This window comes from Pipistrellus hanaki, assembly GCF_964339955.1.
Source record: "Pipistrellus hanaki genome assembly, chromosome: 8".
Classification (NCBI taxonomy): domain Eukaryota; kingdom Metazoa; phylum Chordata; class Mammalia; order Chiroptera; family Vespertilionidae; genus Pipistrellus; species Pipistrellus hanaki.
Genome location: NC_140510.1, coordinates 74,229,516 through 74,248,877, shown reverse-complemented (window position 1 = coordinate 74,248,877; position 19,362 = coordinate 74,229,516). Strand labels below are relative to the sequence as shown.

Below are 19,362 nucleotides of genomic sequence, written 5' to 3'. Positions count from 1 at the left end.
CTGATTTTAGAACCACAGCTGGGATTATTTGCTAAAACTGCTTATTGAAAGAATTAGATCCCAGAAAGCAAGTGACAGCTATTCAGATGTGAACACACACACACACACACACACACACACACACACTTCAGAAAGATGGTGAAAGAAAAATTCAGGACTTCTTGTGATGTCTTTATTCTAAGAGTAAGACCTCAGGATAAATGTAGAGGAAGGTTATGTTTAGAGACAGGGAGATTTAGAATGGCCATGTTGCTTTCAAAGAAGCCATTTTTACATCCACTTTTGTAGACTGGAAATAGATTGCCTATTCTCATTTGGGTAGACCATGTTTAATAAAACACAAATTTAGGAACTATTTGTAATGTTTAACCTGCCTAAGATATAGTAGCAGAAACTGTTGAAACTGGTGACTTTCCCACTTTGTCTGCAGAGTGTGGAGCTACAGCTATGATAACGAAACCATTGTCCTCCTTCGACGGGACCAGGTAGGAATGAGACATAATGAAATAATGAATCTGGTCTGCTGCTCATAAAGTATGGTGAGGCAATATGGAGCTATATCCTTGGTCAGTTCAGATCAAAAGTCAACAATGAGCTATGCAAGTTGACAAACTCAATAAAAACTACCTGGGTAGGTGGTAGAATCAGATAAACAGAGAAGAATATTATGACTTTTAAATTATGGGAGCTACAATATTCTTTTTGTTCAAAGAAGTCACAACTTCATGAAATCAGAAAATCAAATACAAGTAATCCCGAACTTACTATGCTTTGATTTATGACATTTTCAGCTTATGATGGGTTTATGGGGAGGTAACCTGTCATAGGTTGAGGAGCCTCTGTAACATGTATGACTCTGGAAACCCAGGGAGGTTGGTGATGTGAATTGCTCTCCCTCATAACTTGAAGTTAGAGCTGGGTTCAGAACTCACGTCTTCTGACTGCAGGCCAGTGGTATTTCTAATATGGTCACTTATTTCAAATTTGCAATGAGTTGTCATAAGTGTCAAAATCAAGTCCCCATCAGTTGATTGCAATGTGATAAAGACATGGTAGACATGAACATGGCTTTCTGGGCAGGAACTATTAGACTGATTTGTTAGGACATGTTTGTTTTTGCTGTTAAGACATGTTTGTTTTGGTACTTTATGTCCAGGTTCAAGTGCAAATTCTTTCACTTGCTGAATTACCAAACACATCTTCAGATGGCCAGTGTCAGTCAGCGAGGCCAGTCCTGGAAACTTGAACCAATCACTAGAGAGCCATCGGGTCCTGGGAAATGTCTAGCCCATTCTTTCTGTTCGGTGATATCTAAGTACTTCCTCTGTGTGGACAAGAAGTAAGACCACACGGAAGAACAATGAGGCTGTATGTCAGGAGATGCTTTTCAGCACATAGGTGATTGAAATCTCTCTATAATAATAATTGATCTGACAGAGAAAGGCAGCAGATATTTATTGAGCACTTTTGGTGCAGGAAGCTTGCTATGCATTTGACCTTATGGAATTCTGACAGAAGGTTAGGAAGTCATGACCCCTAGCCCCATTTAACAAATGAGCAAACTTAAGCTCAGAGGAACTACACAGCTTGCCCACATTTGTTTAGCTAACAAGTCGCTAGAATTCAAACCCTGGTCTTACGGCTTTTAAGCTATTATTACGTTAAGCTGCCTCCAGCTTAGATGATGTTTTGGCACTCAGTGATGCTGCTTGAAGAGAAATAGCATTTATCTATCTTGCAGAGGAGTTTGGAGGGAAAAAAAATCAATATTTCCTATGTTGCTCCATAATAGCCCCCATGTATCCAAAAGAAAATTTTAATGGCAGTAATTAATCTCTATAAAATGTCTTAATGTCTCAAAGCACATTTTATTTTAGCCAGAAGACAATGTCTTCTGGGTCATGAATTTTCAGCACTAGACTGATTTGTATAGTATTTCTTCACAGAGGTGAGCCAATAACTTTCCAGACACTGGCAACTAATTTTTTCCTCCTTTCCCCAATGTTCTCTAAAGTTTTTTCATCTTAATGTGTGTATTAAAGATAAATTCTAGTATGGTCGGTGTGGCTCAGTGGTTGAGCATTGACCTATGAACCAGGTGGTTGTGATTTGATTCCTGGTCAGAGCAAATGCCAGGGTTGTGGAACCCAGTAGGGGAAGTGCAGGAGGCATCCAATCAATGATTCTCTCTAATCGTTGATGTTTCTCTCTCTCCCTCTCCCTTCCTCTCAGAAATCAATAAAAATATATTTTAAAAACACACAATGCCATATCATCTCACACCTATCAAAATGGGTTTCATTAATAAATCAACAAACAACTTTTGGCAAGGATGTGGAGAAAGGGAACCCTCATGCACTGCTGGTGGGATTGCAGATTGGTGCAGCCACTATGACAAACAGCATGAAGGTTCTTAAAAAAATTAAAAATGGAACTGCCTTATGACTCAGTGATTCCACTTCTGGTTACATATCCAAAGAAACTCAAAACACTAATTTGAAAGAATACATGTACTCTTATGTTCACTGCAGTGTTATTTACAATAGCCAAGATGTGGAAGCAAAATAGATGCAGAGACATAGAAGAATGTAACAGAATCTCAGAGGGAAGGCAGGGATGGATGGTGGGTGAGGAGAGATTATACATATATATATGCATTATCCACAGACACAGACAATAGTGTGATGAAGTCCTGAGAGGGTGGGGTGGAGGGGTCAATGGGGGGGGGGGGAAGGGACATCTATAATACTTTCAACAATAAAGATAAATTTTTAAAATATATATGGATGCAGCCCAAATGCCTATCAATAGAGAGTGGATATGCAATGAAATAGAACTTGGCTATAAAAAATAACATCTTACACTTAGGACAGCATGGATAAACGTAGAGGGTATTATGCTAAGTGACATACGTCAGTCAGAGAAACACAAATACCATATGATTTCACTTGCATGTGGCGTCTAAAGACCAAACTAAAGGAGCAAACAAAATCGAAACAGACTCAGAGACACAGAAAACAGACTGATAGTTGCCAGAAGGGAGGAGTTTGGGGGAAGTGGGTGACAAAGGCGAGGGAGTAAGAAGTACAAATTGGTAGCTACAAGATAGTTATGGAGATGTGAAGTACAGCACAGGGAATGTAGTCAATAATATTGCAATAACTATGTATGGTGCTGGGTGGGTACCGGAAATACCAGGGGGATCACTTCATAAAGTATGTGATAGTCTAACAGCTATGCTGTACACCTGAAACTAATACAAAATAATATGGAATGTAAATCATACTTAAAGATAAACTTAAGAATAAAAGAAATGTACCACGCAAAAGCACCTGAACATCTTCGGAATTTGGTTTTGGAGGAGCATGGTAAATACTGTTTTTCTCTCACACGAACATGCTAAGCCTTTGTTTCCATTGGAGTTCTATAACAATTCAGTGTCTTGCCATCAGTTGACAAAGACCCAGGGCCAAACATAGAGTAGAATTGGAGCTGGGGACGGCCAGGCAGAGATGTGGTTTCCTAGGAAATCGCCCCGAGAGACCGAGGCGCAGGTGGATTCATGGGATGTTACAGGACAACAGGGGCTTCCTGGCCCCTCATTCTCAAGGTGCTTGTACTGCTGCAAACACCGCAAGTCAGTCCGAGAAACACAAATGACCTTAACCTGGAGCTTAACACGGAGCTTCCTATCTCAAAGCAGATGGACTGCGTCATTCACCTCAAAGGCAAATCTGATTTAAAGTTTGAAACGCAGATATTTCTTCTTCCTAAGAGGCATTCTTCTCTTACCTCCCAGATCTTCTCCAGCTGTTCAAAGATGCTGGTAACCCCAGGAAACAAAGGCCGACCCTGGAACATTTCAATAAAGATGCAGCCGGCACCCCTAGCAAAAGAAACAAGAGTCAACGGACAGTTTCAAGGAAACCAGACCTGCAAAACTGAACTGCCAGCATTTCTCCTCCCAGGAAATATTTTGGGGACAGGTCAATAGAGGCCACATGCTGTTATAAAATTTTGGGCAAAAATAAAATAAATAAAAGTCCCTTTGTCAACTGAAAATAAGAACAGCCTACAGCTTTTTGTTAAAATGGAATGCAACCAGCATTTAGGAACACAGCATAGAGAGTAAACATTCTGGCTCATTCAAGCTCATTAACTGTCCATTTTATGAGAGGAGGGGAAATTTCTAACTCTCCCAACTGAACACTCTCTTCCATGATCCTAAGATACTATCATTGGAAGAGGCACCACTATTGTATGTACCATTAAGAAACAAAACACCTGCTCTGTTTCTCTCTGAAATATATATAAACAGTAGGCCCTGTATGTTTTTTTAAAAAATCTATCTTGTTCTTTAAAAATATATATATATATATATATATATATATATATATATATATATATATATATATATGGAAGGGAGAGAGATAGAAACATCAATCAGCTGCCTCCTGCACACCCCCTACTGGGAATGTGCCCACAACCAAGGTACATGTCCTTGACTGGAATCAAACATGGGACCCTTCGGTCCGCAGGCCAACGCTCTATCCACTGAGCCAAACCGGGTAGGACTCTATCTTGTTCTTATACTTGAACCACAAGAGTGTGCATCTGAGTTAAACTATGACATGCTCAGAATGTTGCCTTTATACTTATTGAAAGAGTTGTTATACACTTAGACAGATTATTTTTTTATCACCTGTCATACTCGTACATGCAAAAACTGGAGCATCAAGTGAAAGACATTGGTTTAGGTGTCCCTGAAACTTTTTTCCACATTCAGCATTTGACTCAGACTCTTTGATGTCTATGTTTATCCATGGTATCGTCCTTTACATCAGGAGTTTGATGACACAGCATGTCTTAAAATAATCCGTCAGAGAGCTAAGCGTCACTGGTGCTGGGCTCCCAAGCTGACCTTGCAGTTACACAGCCTACTCCTGACTCCTGCTTAAAGAATGTTGCTAACCATGTCCGATTCACTCTCCTTCTACAACCGCTTGGTTCCTGGGGGAGGGAGAGGAGTGGGCACGGGAAGCTCTTCCAAGTCACTGACACCCATGTTACAAGTCCTGATGCTGGCACGTTTGATGTTCACACACGTGCAATGGCTACTACAATGCATCCGGGCTGATGGCCGTGGTGAGATGCTGCTGGTTGTGAGCTGCATGCTGATTTGAGATACAGCAAGAGTGTGCATGTGAAAACAGATGAAATGGGGGAAAGGAAGCTCTCCTGTTCCCTTCCCTATGCTGTCAAACGAGAGAGTCATGGTTGAGAGAGTGGTATGATTTATTTTGCTAATAATGCACACTTTTATGCTTATAGTCTTGGGGAATGATAAAAATGGTTCGGTTGCCGAAACCAGTTTGGCTCAGGGGATAGAGCGTCGATTTGCGGACTGAAAGGTCCCAGGTTCGATTCCGGTCAAGGGCATGTACCTTGGTTGCAGGCACATCCCCAGTAGGGGGTGTGCAGGAGGCAGCTGGATGATGTCTCTCATCGATATTTCTAGCTCTCTATTCCTCTCCCTTCCTCTCTGTAAAAAAATCAATAAAATATATATTTTTAAAAATGGTTCAGTTGACAGAGGACAGAGATTATCCCCATGGTCCAATACTTTGACTCCAAATCCCTTTCAACATAACACATACTTTTTGCAAACTCCTTGAACCAGCTTGACATTTTTTTGTCTGGCATGATAAAGGATATGTAAGTAAAACATTTTGTTACAAATCATCATATTATTAAAGGTTCATATTAAATATGGTCTTTAATATTATTCATGTGTACTTATCCCATAAGATAATTTTTTACTTTTTCCATCTGACTGTAGACACATGCTATTTAATTTACTTTAATTTGGGTAAGAGAAAGCAGATTTCTTTTTCTTTTTTAATCCTCATCCAAGGATATTTTTACTGATTTGAGAAAGAAACTGAGAAACATCAGTGTGAGAGAAAAACAGCAATCAGTTGCCTCATGAGCACATCCTGTCTGAGGTCAAACCTGTCGGGGAATCAAACCCTGTGTACGCAGAATCACGCTCTACCCAACTGAGCCATGCCAGCCAAGGCGGACGATTTCTCGATAAACAAGTTTAAAAATAACTTTTATCCTGTGTCTGGTTTAGAGACAGAATATATATATATTTTAATTTTAAGTTTAACTGTATTTTATTACTTCTAAAGAAATATAAACTGTCTTCATGAGCTAATATTTGGTTTGCATTTTAAATAATCAACTGGCTTGTTCTTAGACTTTTGTGCATATATAAATAAAAGCTATCAGACTGAGGTTTGCAAGCAGATTTCTCCCCCCTCAAACACAGATTGTTTTTATCCCTAATTTTTAAAAAGTCATTTTGGATATAATGGCCACATTTTTACTTTGTAATGATTTTTCACGTATACGAGACATCTTGATATGTGTTAAAAAATCTTTGACCAGACAAATGTAACTTAGCTCTAGCTGGTTTGGCTCAGTGGATAGAGCATTGCCCTGTGGATTGAAGATTCGATTCTGGTCCAGGGCATGTACTCTCTCTGTCTCTTCCCCTCCTTCCACTCTCTCTTAAAAAAACCAATGGAAAAAGTATCTTCAGGTGAGGATTAACAAAGAATCTGGTCAGTAGTATCTTGAGGCAATTTTTTAGAACTATTGTCATTTTAAAGCTTCTCATTAGCTTGGTCTTAGATATTCTCATTCTTTTTTCCTTCTTATCTTTAAAGCAACAGATATAAAAAGGTATAATTTAAACAGTAAGTGGAGAAGAATCGAAGTAATGGAATACTGTCAAATGGTTTAAAATCATCCTGGTTGCTAGCAATGGTCGACTATGAGGTAAGCCAACTCAGAAACTGAGCTGGTGAATACCATCCAATGGTCTCCACCCCCTGCGTGAACCCTCCTGTGTGTGTGCTGGCACGGGGGATTAGGAAGTCAATGCTCCAGATACACTGGGGGAAATTTCTGCAACCTTTCTCAATTCTTTGGGAAATCTAAAGCTTAGTTTATTCTTTTAGGATACTGTTTAATGCTTTTAATCCATTATTGATTTAAAAAAAACAAAAAAAAAAACAGGGCCTACTGTTTATATATGACCTTCTAAGGTCTTGAAAGAAGCCTTTTCTACCTTTGAGGTGGTGGCTATGACTGCAGTCACCACACATCTAAATGTGGCCCCCAAATGCCTGAGATATTTCAGGAATAAGGCTTAGATAACTTAACACCACTGCCCCAGGAAGGAGGAGTGCCTGAGAGCCCACACTCATCACCACATCCCTTTAACCCAAGAGCCTCCCCAACAATGCGGTTCTACTTGACACCATCTATCTTGTTCTTACACCTGAACCACAATCCCACTTAACCCCTTAAGGGGAGAGTTTGTTACCCTCATTTTAAAAATAGAGAAACACAGACATAAAGAGGATACATGGCTTTTTCAAGATAACGTAATCCAGAGAAACTTGTTAGAAGTAGAATTGACATAAAAATCAGGTCTCTTGATTCTTGGTCATTATGCTTTTGCCACCAGCATTTTGGACATGTGAGCATGCATGTACAGAGGAGTGTGTGTGTGAGTGTGTGTGTGTGTGTGTGTGTGTGTGTGTGTGTGTTGGGAGTGCATGTGTGTTTCTCTGAGGACAAGGAGAAAAGACAAAGGATTGAAGAGAAGAGCTAGGAGGTGAGGCATGTTAGAAAGAACAGAGGATTCAGACGCCTTGGGCAAGACCAATCTGAGTCTCAGTTTCTTTAACTGTAAAAACTTGTAGAATGATTGGAAAAATCAAATGGGATAGGTATTTGAAAGCACTTTACATTTCTGTAGACAAATGTGATTGTCTTTAGAATTATTATTTAAAATGTACTACAGATGATAAAGTAACCCTCAAGAGTAGGGTGGCTCCTATTTCGGGAGCTCTAGCTCTTACCATATGTCCAGTTCAGAGGAATATTCAGTGGCTCCCAGCAAGGCATCAGGAGGGCGGTACCAGAGGGTCACAACTTCTGAAGAGTATGTCTGGCTGGGAATGGACTTGGCCCGAGCAAGACCTGGCCAAAGGGGAGAAGCACAGCACTCATTGTCCCATGGTCTCCTGGAGAGCCACGGTGACATGTTCTACCAAGAGGGAACAGCTGGCTGAGTAAACAATATTTAAAAAGTAACACATCAAACCTCAGAGGGAAGGTAGGGGAGGTTGGGGGTAAGGGAGAGAGATCAACCAAAGGACTTGTGTGCATGCATATAAGCCTAACGGGTGGACACAGACAACAGGGGTAGGGGGTAATGAGGGCATGAGTGGGGGGAGGGGGGAAGTAACGGGGGAATAAGGACACATATGTAACACCTTAATCAATAAAGAAATTTTTTTAAAAAGTAATACACACACTCTGGGTGCTTTGAGTAAAACTACCCAACTATCTTAATCCTTATGCACTTCTTCATCAAGTCCATTTCTCACAGTTTGGCCGACTTTGCAGCTGGATGTGGCCTTCCTGGCAGCTAAGTGTAATGAGTGACTAAATCTTTCCTGCACAATATGAACAGAAGTGATGTGTGAACTTCCAGATCTCCCTCCTCCGGCTGTAATAAGAAGGAGGCGGCATCGTCTTAAAATATGCACCTGGGGGAAGGGGGGGCAACACCCTGGGGACAGTGGGGCCACAGACAGAAGGAGGGTGCACCACGCACTGGAGTGCCACCTTACACGTTTTGACTGCTCAGCTCAGATGGTTATGTGAGAGTAAGTAAGCTCCTACATGTGTCCTCCTCTTTAATTCTGGGTCTCAATTCATAACCAATACGGCCGCCCTCCATGTCTGCAGTCCAGGAATCCCCACTTAGATAAAGGGAGGGATTGCTAATCCAAACTGGTTAGCTTGGTAGGACCTTAGATGAGTCATTTTCAAGTGCTCCTCTGCACAATGAGAGCACTTTGTCGGCCAGCCATTGATCTCAGAGACCCGCGTGATCTACAGCAGGAAGAATAGTCAATAGATGAGTCACTGTGTTGGGGCATGGATAAATGAATGCCTGTTAAATGTTTACATTGCCCGGATGGAAGCTGCCATCTCAGAATGAAGTGCTGCAGCGACAATACAACTATCTGACATCTGCCAAACAGGGAAGAGTGGCTCCTCAGCTCACACGGCACCAGCTGGCCAACTAATGTTTGCTGAGCACCTACTATGGTGCCAGGCACTGGGGATGCAGCATTAAGCAGAAACGGACCAGGCTGCCATCATAATGCCCATAGTCTAGTGGAGGAGTCAAAATTGTCACACAAATGAGTGTGCGCGCATGCGCACGTGTGTGTGTGTGTGTGTGTGTGTGTGTGTGTGTGTGTGATTATAAACTGGGCTAAGTGCTAAAATGGAAAGATACAGTAATACTCAGGAGGAATCGGCATCACTTCGGTGGAAATAAAAGCCTCACCTATGTAGATACAAAGAGCCTTCATTGCAGGAAGAGTCTGTCCGACATCTGGGGCTTGATCCTGTCATCCTGGGACAGTGGTCGGCAAACTCATTAGGCAACAGAGCTGAATATCCACAGAACAACGAATGAAATTTCTCTTGAGAGCCAAATTTTTTAAAACTTAAACTTCTTCTAACGCCACTTCTTCAAAATAGACTCGCCCAGGCTGTGGTTTTTGTGGAAGAGTCACACTCAAGGGGCCAAAGAGCCACATGTGGCACCCGAGCCACAGTTTGCCAACCACGGTCCTGGGATATCCTCAATCTACTCTGATAGAATTTGTGTCTCCACCTAGATTTAGGGAAACCTGCCAAGTACAGTTCACTCTACAAATGTCTCTGTATCGAAAAAGGCAGTAGGCTAGCAGGGGTGCCCAGGTTTTAGGATCTGACCAGACTGGAGCTGGATATGGTCCTAGAGCTGCCCGTCTCTCCGTGTCTTGCCCCGCACTTCCTGCATGGTAGTGTGATACCCTCGCAAAGCATCACTCTCCCCGGGCCTCCGCTTTTCAAAGGCCGGGACTCGTCAATGCTTTAAACATGTGTGTTCACAAAAGCGTCATTGTTCGCAGCCCAGAAAGAGGCTTGAGGGGCAGCTTACCGAAGTCAGCCAGTTTGAGCTCTCCCAGGTGACTGATGAGAATGTTCTGAGGTTTCAGGTCCCTGTGAAGGACGTGTTGGTGGTGGATGTACGCCAGGCCCCGCAGAAGTTGGAACATGAAAAGCTGGAAGGAATGAACACCTTATCTAAACAGATTGGAGCCACTACGTGTGGATTTCTCCTCTAAATCAAAAACAGTCATCCGTAGAATATAGTAAAAGTGTCTCTTGAGAGATAAAAAAAAAAAAAAAAAAAAAAAAAAAAAGAAAGAAAGAAAGAAAAAGAGAAGACTTTATATTCAGAGGAGGGGAAAAAACCAGGAAAACCAAGTAAGTAGACCATGCCCTAAACAAAGGGATTCTGGCTTTCCCTGGCTTCCCGTTTCTTTGGTATTGACGGAATTACCCGTCCTTAAAAATGTAGAGCGAAACTTTGAAGTTTCTCTTGGAACACTGGTTATTGATTTAGATTGGAGAGATTTAATTTTCCCCCCACCCGACGAACTTGGCATGTAAGATCACAGTTGACCTGGGAATGATATTCTAAGGTTTACAACTGTGTGCGCTTCCCAAGCTCTCTGATAGGAAAGCCTTTTTGAAACACCGCACACAGAGACCAGCCTGGGAGACGTATCCTTAGACGGTAAAAGGGAAGAAAGGGACCATTATCTTTCTAAACCTATTTTTAAAATCTTAGGTTGAACATTGAAAATAAGGGAAATATACAGTAGAGATTAAGAGGGAAGAGAGAGACCAAAAAAAATTAGACACCCCTCCAAAAAAAAAAAAAAAAAAAAAAAATATATATATATATATATATATATATATATATATATATATATATATATATATATATCAGAAGAGACTGAGAAATAAATAGCAGAGAGAAGAAAGAAGAGGGAAAGGGAAACAACAGAAAAAAATACATTCAGGGCCCCAAATTTTAAATGTTGCACATGGTTATAAGGCACAGTAACCAGACCTTTTTAGATCCCCACCATTCTAGAAGTTTAAGGGGAAAAAGAATGCTTCGTTTTCCAAGTGTCTTTTGCTATTTTTCCAGCGCCACTGGCAATTGGGAATTCAAATACCAACATTAGTGTTTACAAAGACCCATGCCAACTGCAAGCATGTTCTGACAGCCTAGAGAAGAGAGGACCAGCCCAGGTTTCTTGTGGACTCGGGCACAATAGCAGATACAGCTGTGTGGATAAACCCACTTTTCCCATCACACCTTGGAGACTAGGAACTGCAGAGATGCTAGGACCTGTACTGATCTCAAAATGACTTGGAGACACTGGAGCCAAGTTCATGAGCAGCCTGGTCTGATGGAAGCAGGAGTCGGGGGGGGGGGGTGGGGTGGGGGGGGGGGAGGGAGAGGGGGGCGGTGATTACCTACCACAGCACTCTGTGGCCTTGTAGGCTCGATGCAGATCCCACATTAGTTTCATAAACCATTTAAGAATGTTAACAATATCTTGAGCCCTAGCCAGTTTGGCTCAGTGGATAGTTGGCCTGTAGACTGAAGGGTCCCAGGCTCAATTCCAGTCGAGGGCACGTGTCCAGGTTTCGAACTTGGTCCCCAGTGTGGGGTGTGCAGGAGGCAGCCGATCAATGGATCAATGATTCCCTCTCATTATTGATATTTCTATCTCTCTCTCTCCCCCTCTTTTCCTCTCTGAAATCAATTATATATATATATATATATATATATATATATATATATATATATTAAAAAAAAAAACTTCTTGAAGCTCCTACTTCAAATGTTCACTGGTCCTATGAATCTTCCTCAAAGCTTTATCTTCTTAGTGCTTCATATACACACACTATTTGTTTTTCCACTCATCAAACCACTAAGCTACCGAAACACAAAATTCTTATACCATCATTTAAACCTTCCAATTGGTCATAATGTTTATGGAGAAGGCAATATAAAAAAAATCCAACTGAAATCTCAGCTGGAAGCTATGTTGCCACAGTCTATGTTTTTCAATGGGACAGTATAGGAAAGGGAGAGATGGAGCCAGGTGAGGGACAGGAGACAGAAAGATGGAGATCGGTGAGGGAGAGACAGAAGAAGGAAGAAAGGGAAAATACTGTTTATTGAGTGCCTGTCACCTTTTCAATAATCTATCAATCAATCCCCAAAACACCCCCGTGAGGAAGGTATGCTTGCCCTCCATTCACAGATAAGAAAAAATGGGAAACTTTGAAAATATGTCTAGAAAGAGTCAGGGCCGCAGCTCAAATTCAGATGTGCCTGACTCCAGGCCACCATCCGGAGAAAAGACAGAAAGTCAAAACATGACAGGGAGAGGGGGTGGGCCGGCTGAGGCAGCTGCAGAGCTGCTCAGAGGGCCCCGGCTGAAATGCCTTTCATGTCCCCAGGAGAGACAGTTCTCACTAATTAGTCACCCCCGCCTCCTACCTTCTTGCTCTCAGTCTCTTTCCTCCTTGGCTCCACACAACTGTCTGCAAGCATGTGTCAACAGCAAAGCTCCCGAGGGGTAAGGGAGGGTGTCCCACAGCCACACTTCTCGAAACTGCAGTGTGTGCTGACGCAGCTCACCACCCACTGGCTCCTCCATCCTTTACAGCCTGGATTCTTCCCTCACTCCTGCCGAAGCTTCACTGATAATATGACCCCATCGGATGGTGCTCTTTTCAGTCAACATCAAGCCAGGTCTTGGGTGACTCTTTCCAGAGAGGCTTCCTGTACCCAGGGGTTAGCTCTGTTTCCAGCACCAGGAGGCTCTTGGGAACAAAATGTAATCCCTTTGGGCTACTGCCATCTGGGCTGGAATCCCTCAAAACACAATCAGATCCGTCAGCCAAGTCCTGCAGGGAAGCCCGAGTGCTCCACTCACCAGGAATCCTTGCGTTTTGTTAAATCCCAGGCAACTCCCATCATGTCTTCTGTGGCCACTACTCAAAACAGGAGCTCTCTGACTACTCTTTTTTCCTCCCATAAGCTCACCTTTAGATTGCTCTGCGCTTCCCTTCATTTAATCTATGGTCCCTTCCTCTCCCAAACCTTTCACCGCTCACTCTTCACTCCTCAATCTTGGATTAAAAACTCTTTACAACTCAACTCTGATGGATTTTCTTCTGGCTTCTTTCCTGCAAAGGGACCCTGAGCTCACTGCTCCTTTATAGCATTCTTAAGCGGATGCTAGCTTTTCTACAGCTCACTCACACATTGATCGCAGTGAGGTGGGGTCAGCTGCCTCCTGACCCTTCAATCCCACTTCAAAACCATCACTTCTATACCCTTAAGTAAAACCTCCCATTGCTTAGACTTTCTTGCCATCCAGCTACATCTTCCTCTACTCCTCTTGTCACCGACACCCACCATCCTCCATCATTCTCTCAAGACTTGGGTTCCTGGATCACAGCTGTTGCTTCCTGGACATCAGTGTCCGTGTGAGCATGGCAAGCTGACCTCCTCAACACCAGTGGCCTGCTTCTCCAGTCAGCTTCAGCCCCTCACTCCATGATAACATTTGCCATAGGTCTTGCCATCATATGCACCTATTTTGATTATGTCATTCATGATGTGTTGTTGTTTTATCACAATCACCAATGCCTTTTGCTATGGAAATCCAATGGAAACGCCTCATTCCTTCTCTTTGCAGCATTTAGAATTGTTGAGCTTCCTGAAGCTTTTCCTTGGTAACACAATCTTATAATTTTTCTCCTACTTCTCTGACTGCTCTTTTTTCAAGTTCTATCCACTTCCTCTACTGATCTCTAATATATTCAAATTCCTTAGGGCTCCATCTTGGACCTTCTCTTATCACTCCACATACTCTCCCTTAGTCATCTTACCTACTAACTGCCTCAATTAACAACTGTATTCTGAAGATTTCAAAATCTTTATCTCCAACTCAGATTCTCTCTTGAACTTTAGACCCATATATGCAGTCTGAAGTTCACTTGGACATCCTATAATCACATCAAACTCAGAATATCCGATATGCGAAACTTAACTCACTATTTCCCTCTAAAATTCATGCTCCTCCTCCTCTCTCTCTCTCTCTCTCTCTCTCTCTCTCTCTCTCTCTCTCTCTGAATAGCATTATTATCATCTAAATATATAAAGCTAGAAAAATTATTGCTGACTCTTCTGTCTCTTGGGAATTCTGGCTAAGTAGTTGATCACATGTATGTCCACTTTCCTCCACCATCATCTGCACCCGCACCACTGTTGTCTTGATTAACCTCACTGTCAAGGCTGGGACAACAGACACATTTAGGGAATGATTAGAGGAAATGGGAGGATAGAGTGGAAGTAGAAAAAAAACAAACAAAAAGGGAATGAGTTCAGGGGACTATAACATTTCCCAAAAATGTATTTTCTTTTCCAAACTATTCACCACAGTGTCATCAGAGTAAGCTTTACAAAAACAAACAAACAAATAAATAAATAAATAAATAAATAAAAACAAAAAATCTGAATTTATCACTTCCTTGTTTAAAATCATTTAATGGCTCCTCATATGGAATAACATGACATAGCTCTGGCTCCCATTTACCTCTCACATCTCATCGCAAACTATTCCCTGCCCTGTGAATTCCAAACCTCAAGCCTTAAGAATTATCATTAGTTCTTGGAATATACCAGGCCTTCTCTGGCCTCCCAGTTTTTTCACTGCTGACTCTTCTATGGGGAACTCAGTCCTACTCCCACCTGCTTTGCTTGGACTAACTTCTTCCTTTCTGCCTCCCAATCCCGTAATATATCCCTCACAAAGTTACAAAGTCCTTGCAATCCAGTATAATTGTCATCTGTATTTTTGGTATTTGTGACAATCTCAACCAGACCCTCCTTGGAATTGTCTCTTCCCTGGGCCTCCACAGAAATATATTTTTCTGGATCCTCTGTGTTCCTAAAAGCTGCTTCCCTTTGTCCCTTGCTGTCCGGTTCCCCTTCCTATCCCCTACAGGTGAAAGTTCTATCGCCGGTCCTTTTCCCTTTGTGGCTTTGCCCTTTTGGTTATCCACTCTTTTGTCTATACCTACAAACTCCTTGTGCAGATTACCCTCAAGTATACATCTCCAGCTCATATGTCCTTCCTGGGCACCAATGTCCTCTTCAGCTGCCTGCTCTCATTTCCCTTCGGGGACCTCACCTCAATTAGGAGCTCCTTCTCTTCTCCAAACCAACTCCTCCTTTTTCTATTAACAGAGCTATCATTCTCCTGGTCAATCAAACTCAAAATCACTCATGTCTGGCCCCACCCTCTCCCTCTTCATGACCTGGATGAACTCTTCATTATTTCCATTTGTCACACTGCTTTCCATTCTCACCTCCACTACCATAATTTAGGCCCTTATCACTGCTTACCTAGATTCTTGATATTCAAAGTTTATTCCTTGACCAGCAGCATCCACATCCTCCGGGTCATGTTAGAAACAGAAGCTCGGGCTCACCGTAGCCTGGATCAGAGCCCCAAGTCCTTCATCGGTTCACTGAAGTTTGAGAAGCACTGGGCTAGACCACATCAATAAACTCCTAACTGACTCCAGTCTCTGCTCTTTAATCCATCCCACAGACCACAGTTACATAAATTTCCTTCTGATCATGTCATGCTCTCTCAACCCAACCCCATTTAATGACTCTAATGTCTAAGGAATAGAGTCCACATCTTAGAAGTGAGGCTCTTGGCCACCTACCCAATCAATCTCCCCAGACTTATGTACCCTGCTTCATGAATACAGTCTATATGTCAGGCCAGCAGGACCAGAGGTGCAATATGGCAGTAGTGGAAAAGCATCCTAACCAAGAATCATATTTAGTTATGGCAGGGCTGGTTCTATAACCTCAGGCCAAATGTTTGTCTTCTCAAATCTTCCATTCCAATTTTGCAAAACGAGGAAGTTAGATCAGCCCGGTGTTTTTAAAGCATTCTTTGTACTGCAGCCACAGTAAGAAACCTATATGTACCCAGTATTTAAACATCCATATCCAGATATAAGTACTGGAACAAAAGTTGCACAAGACATTTTCTATTGTCCTCTTACCCAATTCATTTCATTTTTTTAAAAATGTTGGTTGCTAATCACCACATTGATTTCATATCCCATCAATGGGTCAGACCCCCAAAACTGAAAACCACTGTCAGCCCCCTCGCCCTAACAGTCCATGATTCTGGGCCCTCTTCTTTGAATACATCCTCTCCTTCCCTGCTCTGTACCTTGGGTGAACAGCATTTCTCCTTTCTGTAACATCTGCCCCTATTTCAGCCTCTTAAAATGAATGTATGTTTCGAGTTCTGCCTTAAATGAGACCTCTTAAAATGAGAAAATTTATTTTACTTCTTTACACATCTGCAATACTACGTCTTATTTCTTACTTGGCATTATTCACAAATGCCATGTAAATAGTATTGGTGTATATTGCTTTTATCTTGTTTTTGGATTAAGTGTCTTGAGGGCAGGAATCTGTCTTCTATGTCTTTTTTCCTTTTAAGCATTTAGCACCGTGTCTTATATGTGAGTCACATAAACCTGAAAATCTTTCTCACGGTTATTTTTCCTGCACCCATTTTTCTATTTAATCAACACCTCTAGTCTAGTTTCTTGACTCTCTGCTTTCTACCTAGCTTTCAGCACCCTGTCTATCTTCCCTCTGTTTAGAAGCCACTGACCACCAGCTTAACCTTTCAACATTCTCTTGCCAAACTGTCTTTCCCTCTCACTTATCTGGCAAAACCCCAACTCTGAGTCAATAAACTGTCTACTTTCTCTGTTCCTTTGTTCAAATGGCTAAGCACTGCCATTTATTTATTTGTTTGTTTATTTATTTATTTATCCTCACTTGAGGATATTTTTTCATTGACTTTTAGAGTGGAAGGAAGGTGGAGAGAAAGAGAGAAGAAACATAGATGTGAGAGAGACACATCGATTGGTTGCCTCCCACATGTGCCTCTGACCAGGGCTAGGGATCCAGCCTGCAACCGACATATATGTCCTTGATCGGAGTCGAAATCTGGACCCTTCAGTCCTCAAGGCCAACGTTCCATCCACTGAGCAATATTGACTATGGCAGTACTGTCATTTAAAAAAAAAATCCCATGAACATGCAGATAACTTAATGATTTTTATTCTCATTAGAATATTTAATACACTATTAGACTTTCTTGGTTTCCCTAGTTAGTTCTCTACCCCATTCTCCAACAGCTATTAAGATTTCTTCATTCCCCTCAACTCCTCTCTCTTCAACCTTTCTCCTCTTGCCTCTAAGAGGAGATTAAGCCCCTTATTAAGAGTCTTATAATATTCCTTTTAACACAGCCTTATCCCTTTGCTTCTCACTGCCCATTTAAGTCCGCATTAACTTACTGGGCTTTAAGCACACTGCAAGTAAGAAATACAACTTATTCATTAGTAAAACCTCAGAACTTAATATATGTACTAAGACCTCAAAGAATTAATTAATTTATTGAATGAATAAATTAATACATAAAGTATTAGCTAAATGAATGAGTACATATGCAAATTTCATGTGTCTAAGTTAATTAATTAATTAATGCCAATAAAACTTTAGAGAATGAAAAGTATAAAATACAAATGATTTATAACACATGTAGAATTATACCTGTTAAGAGCTCATCATTATTTCTATTGTAATTACTGGGGGGGAAATGGAAGCTAGCTCCACAGATAACAGGACCTGATAGAACAGGCAAAATGGTAACTGATCAGGATCCAGCAAAGGTGGCTTGTTTGCTAATTCTAGTGGGGAACTATAAACACAAAACAAATATTATCACAGAGCACAATAGCCTGCCATGAAAGAGGTATTTATTTTATAAAAGATGGCCTATCTTCACTTGTTTTTGTGGGTTTTTTTTTTTCCAGTGTAATTCTTTCAACTGGCTTATGCTTCTAGGCCCACATTTGCCTGATAGCAACGACTGACAAGGTTAGGCTGCCCAGAACACCATTAAACATTGCTCCATATCTTAAAGGACAACTTTCTCCCCGCCCCCCCCCCCCTTTTTTTAACTTTTCTCTAGAATATCAGTGATGGCCATCTTCTTATTTCGTGTCCTGGGACTTTGCTTTGCACTGTCAGCCTGTTTCAAAATCCTCCTGTGATGGGCCAGCCAGAGAGGCCTGCCCCTCAAAGCACTCACCCTGACGTTGTGAGGGTGCAGCCCGCCAGGGTGCTGAGACATGTACTGAGCCAGGTCCGTGTGCTGCAGGAAACGGTGGAGAGACTGTTGTTAGTGGTGTGTACACAGTGCCCTGTAGCAGACCATACATTTGACTGTCAGAGGTCGTACGAAGTTCAGATGTTTGAGAATAAGGTGCAGAAGGTGACCGGCCAGGTTTTCTGAGGCCCCATTGCTAAGGTTAAACCCAGTGTGTCTTTCTAACTGGCTGCTCTTAGAAGGAAGCTTGTTTCCCTAGCACAACAAGACGCTCTATTTAAATGACTGTCACTGAACACAATGACACAGGGAGCTTCCAATCAAGTACACACACCTTATAATTTCTTTCTGCTAATATTTTAACAGTTTTCCCTCTCAGAAATACTACAGTGAACTTATCCTATATAATAAAAGCCTAATATGCTAAGTGTCGGTCATCTGGTTGTCCGTTCAACCAATCAAAGCATAATATGCTAATGATATGCTAAGGCCTCTCAACCACTCACTATGACATGCACTGACCCCCAGGGGGCAGATGCTCTGACCTGTAGGTTAGTTTGCTGCTGGGGTCTGGCCAATCGGGGCTGAGTGAGGGGGGCCAGACACACCCTGGTGCACTCCCACAGTCCCTGCCGGCTGGCCAACCTTCCGTGTCTCTCCCCAGCCCTGAGGGTGTACCAGTGGGGTCTCTCAGCCTGGCCTGAGCCCTCTCATAATCTCAGACTCCTTAGAGGATGTCAGAGACAGTTTCTGCCCCATCCTGCAGGCTGGCTGAGGAATGCCACTGGTGCACAAATCCGTACACCAGGCCTCTAGTATACAATGTTTTAAAACCTTGTGGTTTATATCTTCGTTGTCAATGAAAAATGTTGGGCTCTGCTCAGATGGTGTTTAAAAATAGATTTTTGAACGTGTAGACGTTTTATTTAGAAGGCAAACTCAAAATTCTTATTAATTACTGCTGGTGAGGGGAAAGAGACAGCAAATATGAAGGGCAAAGAAGCAAGATTCAAGAATGAGCATAAGAACAATAGGCTCTGTTAATCGTAATAATGAAAAATTTCCATGGCACTTTCCACATTGTAATGAAAATTTTATCACGCCATAAAATATTAAC

The 19,362-nt window shown here is 41.9% G+C and overlaps 1 protein-coding gene across 5 annotated transcripts in view; it reads right to left on the bottom strand.

Moving 5' to 3' along the window:
- CDK15 (cyclin dependent kinase 15) overlaps positions 1 to 19,362 on the bottom strand; it is a 73,321-nt gene that overhangs the window by 37,157 nt on the left and 16,802 nt on the right. For all 5 annotated transcript variants that reach the window (XM_084892143.1, XM_084892144.1, XM_084892146.1 and 2 more), the window contains exons 6-9: positions 18,228 to 18,290; positions 10,085 to 10,208; positions 7,938 to 8,058; positions 3,793 to 3,886 (exon numbers count right to left, since the gene is read on the bottom strand). In XM_084892143.1, coding sequence (XP_084748269.1) covers positions 3,793 to 3,886; positions 7,938 to 8,058; positions 10,085 to 10,208; positions 18,228 to 18,290 — 402 coding nt within the window. The remainder of the gene's footprint in view (positions 1 to 3,792; positions 3,887 to 7,937; positions 8,059 to 10,084; positions 10,209 to 18,227; positions 18,291 to 19,362) is intronic.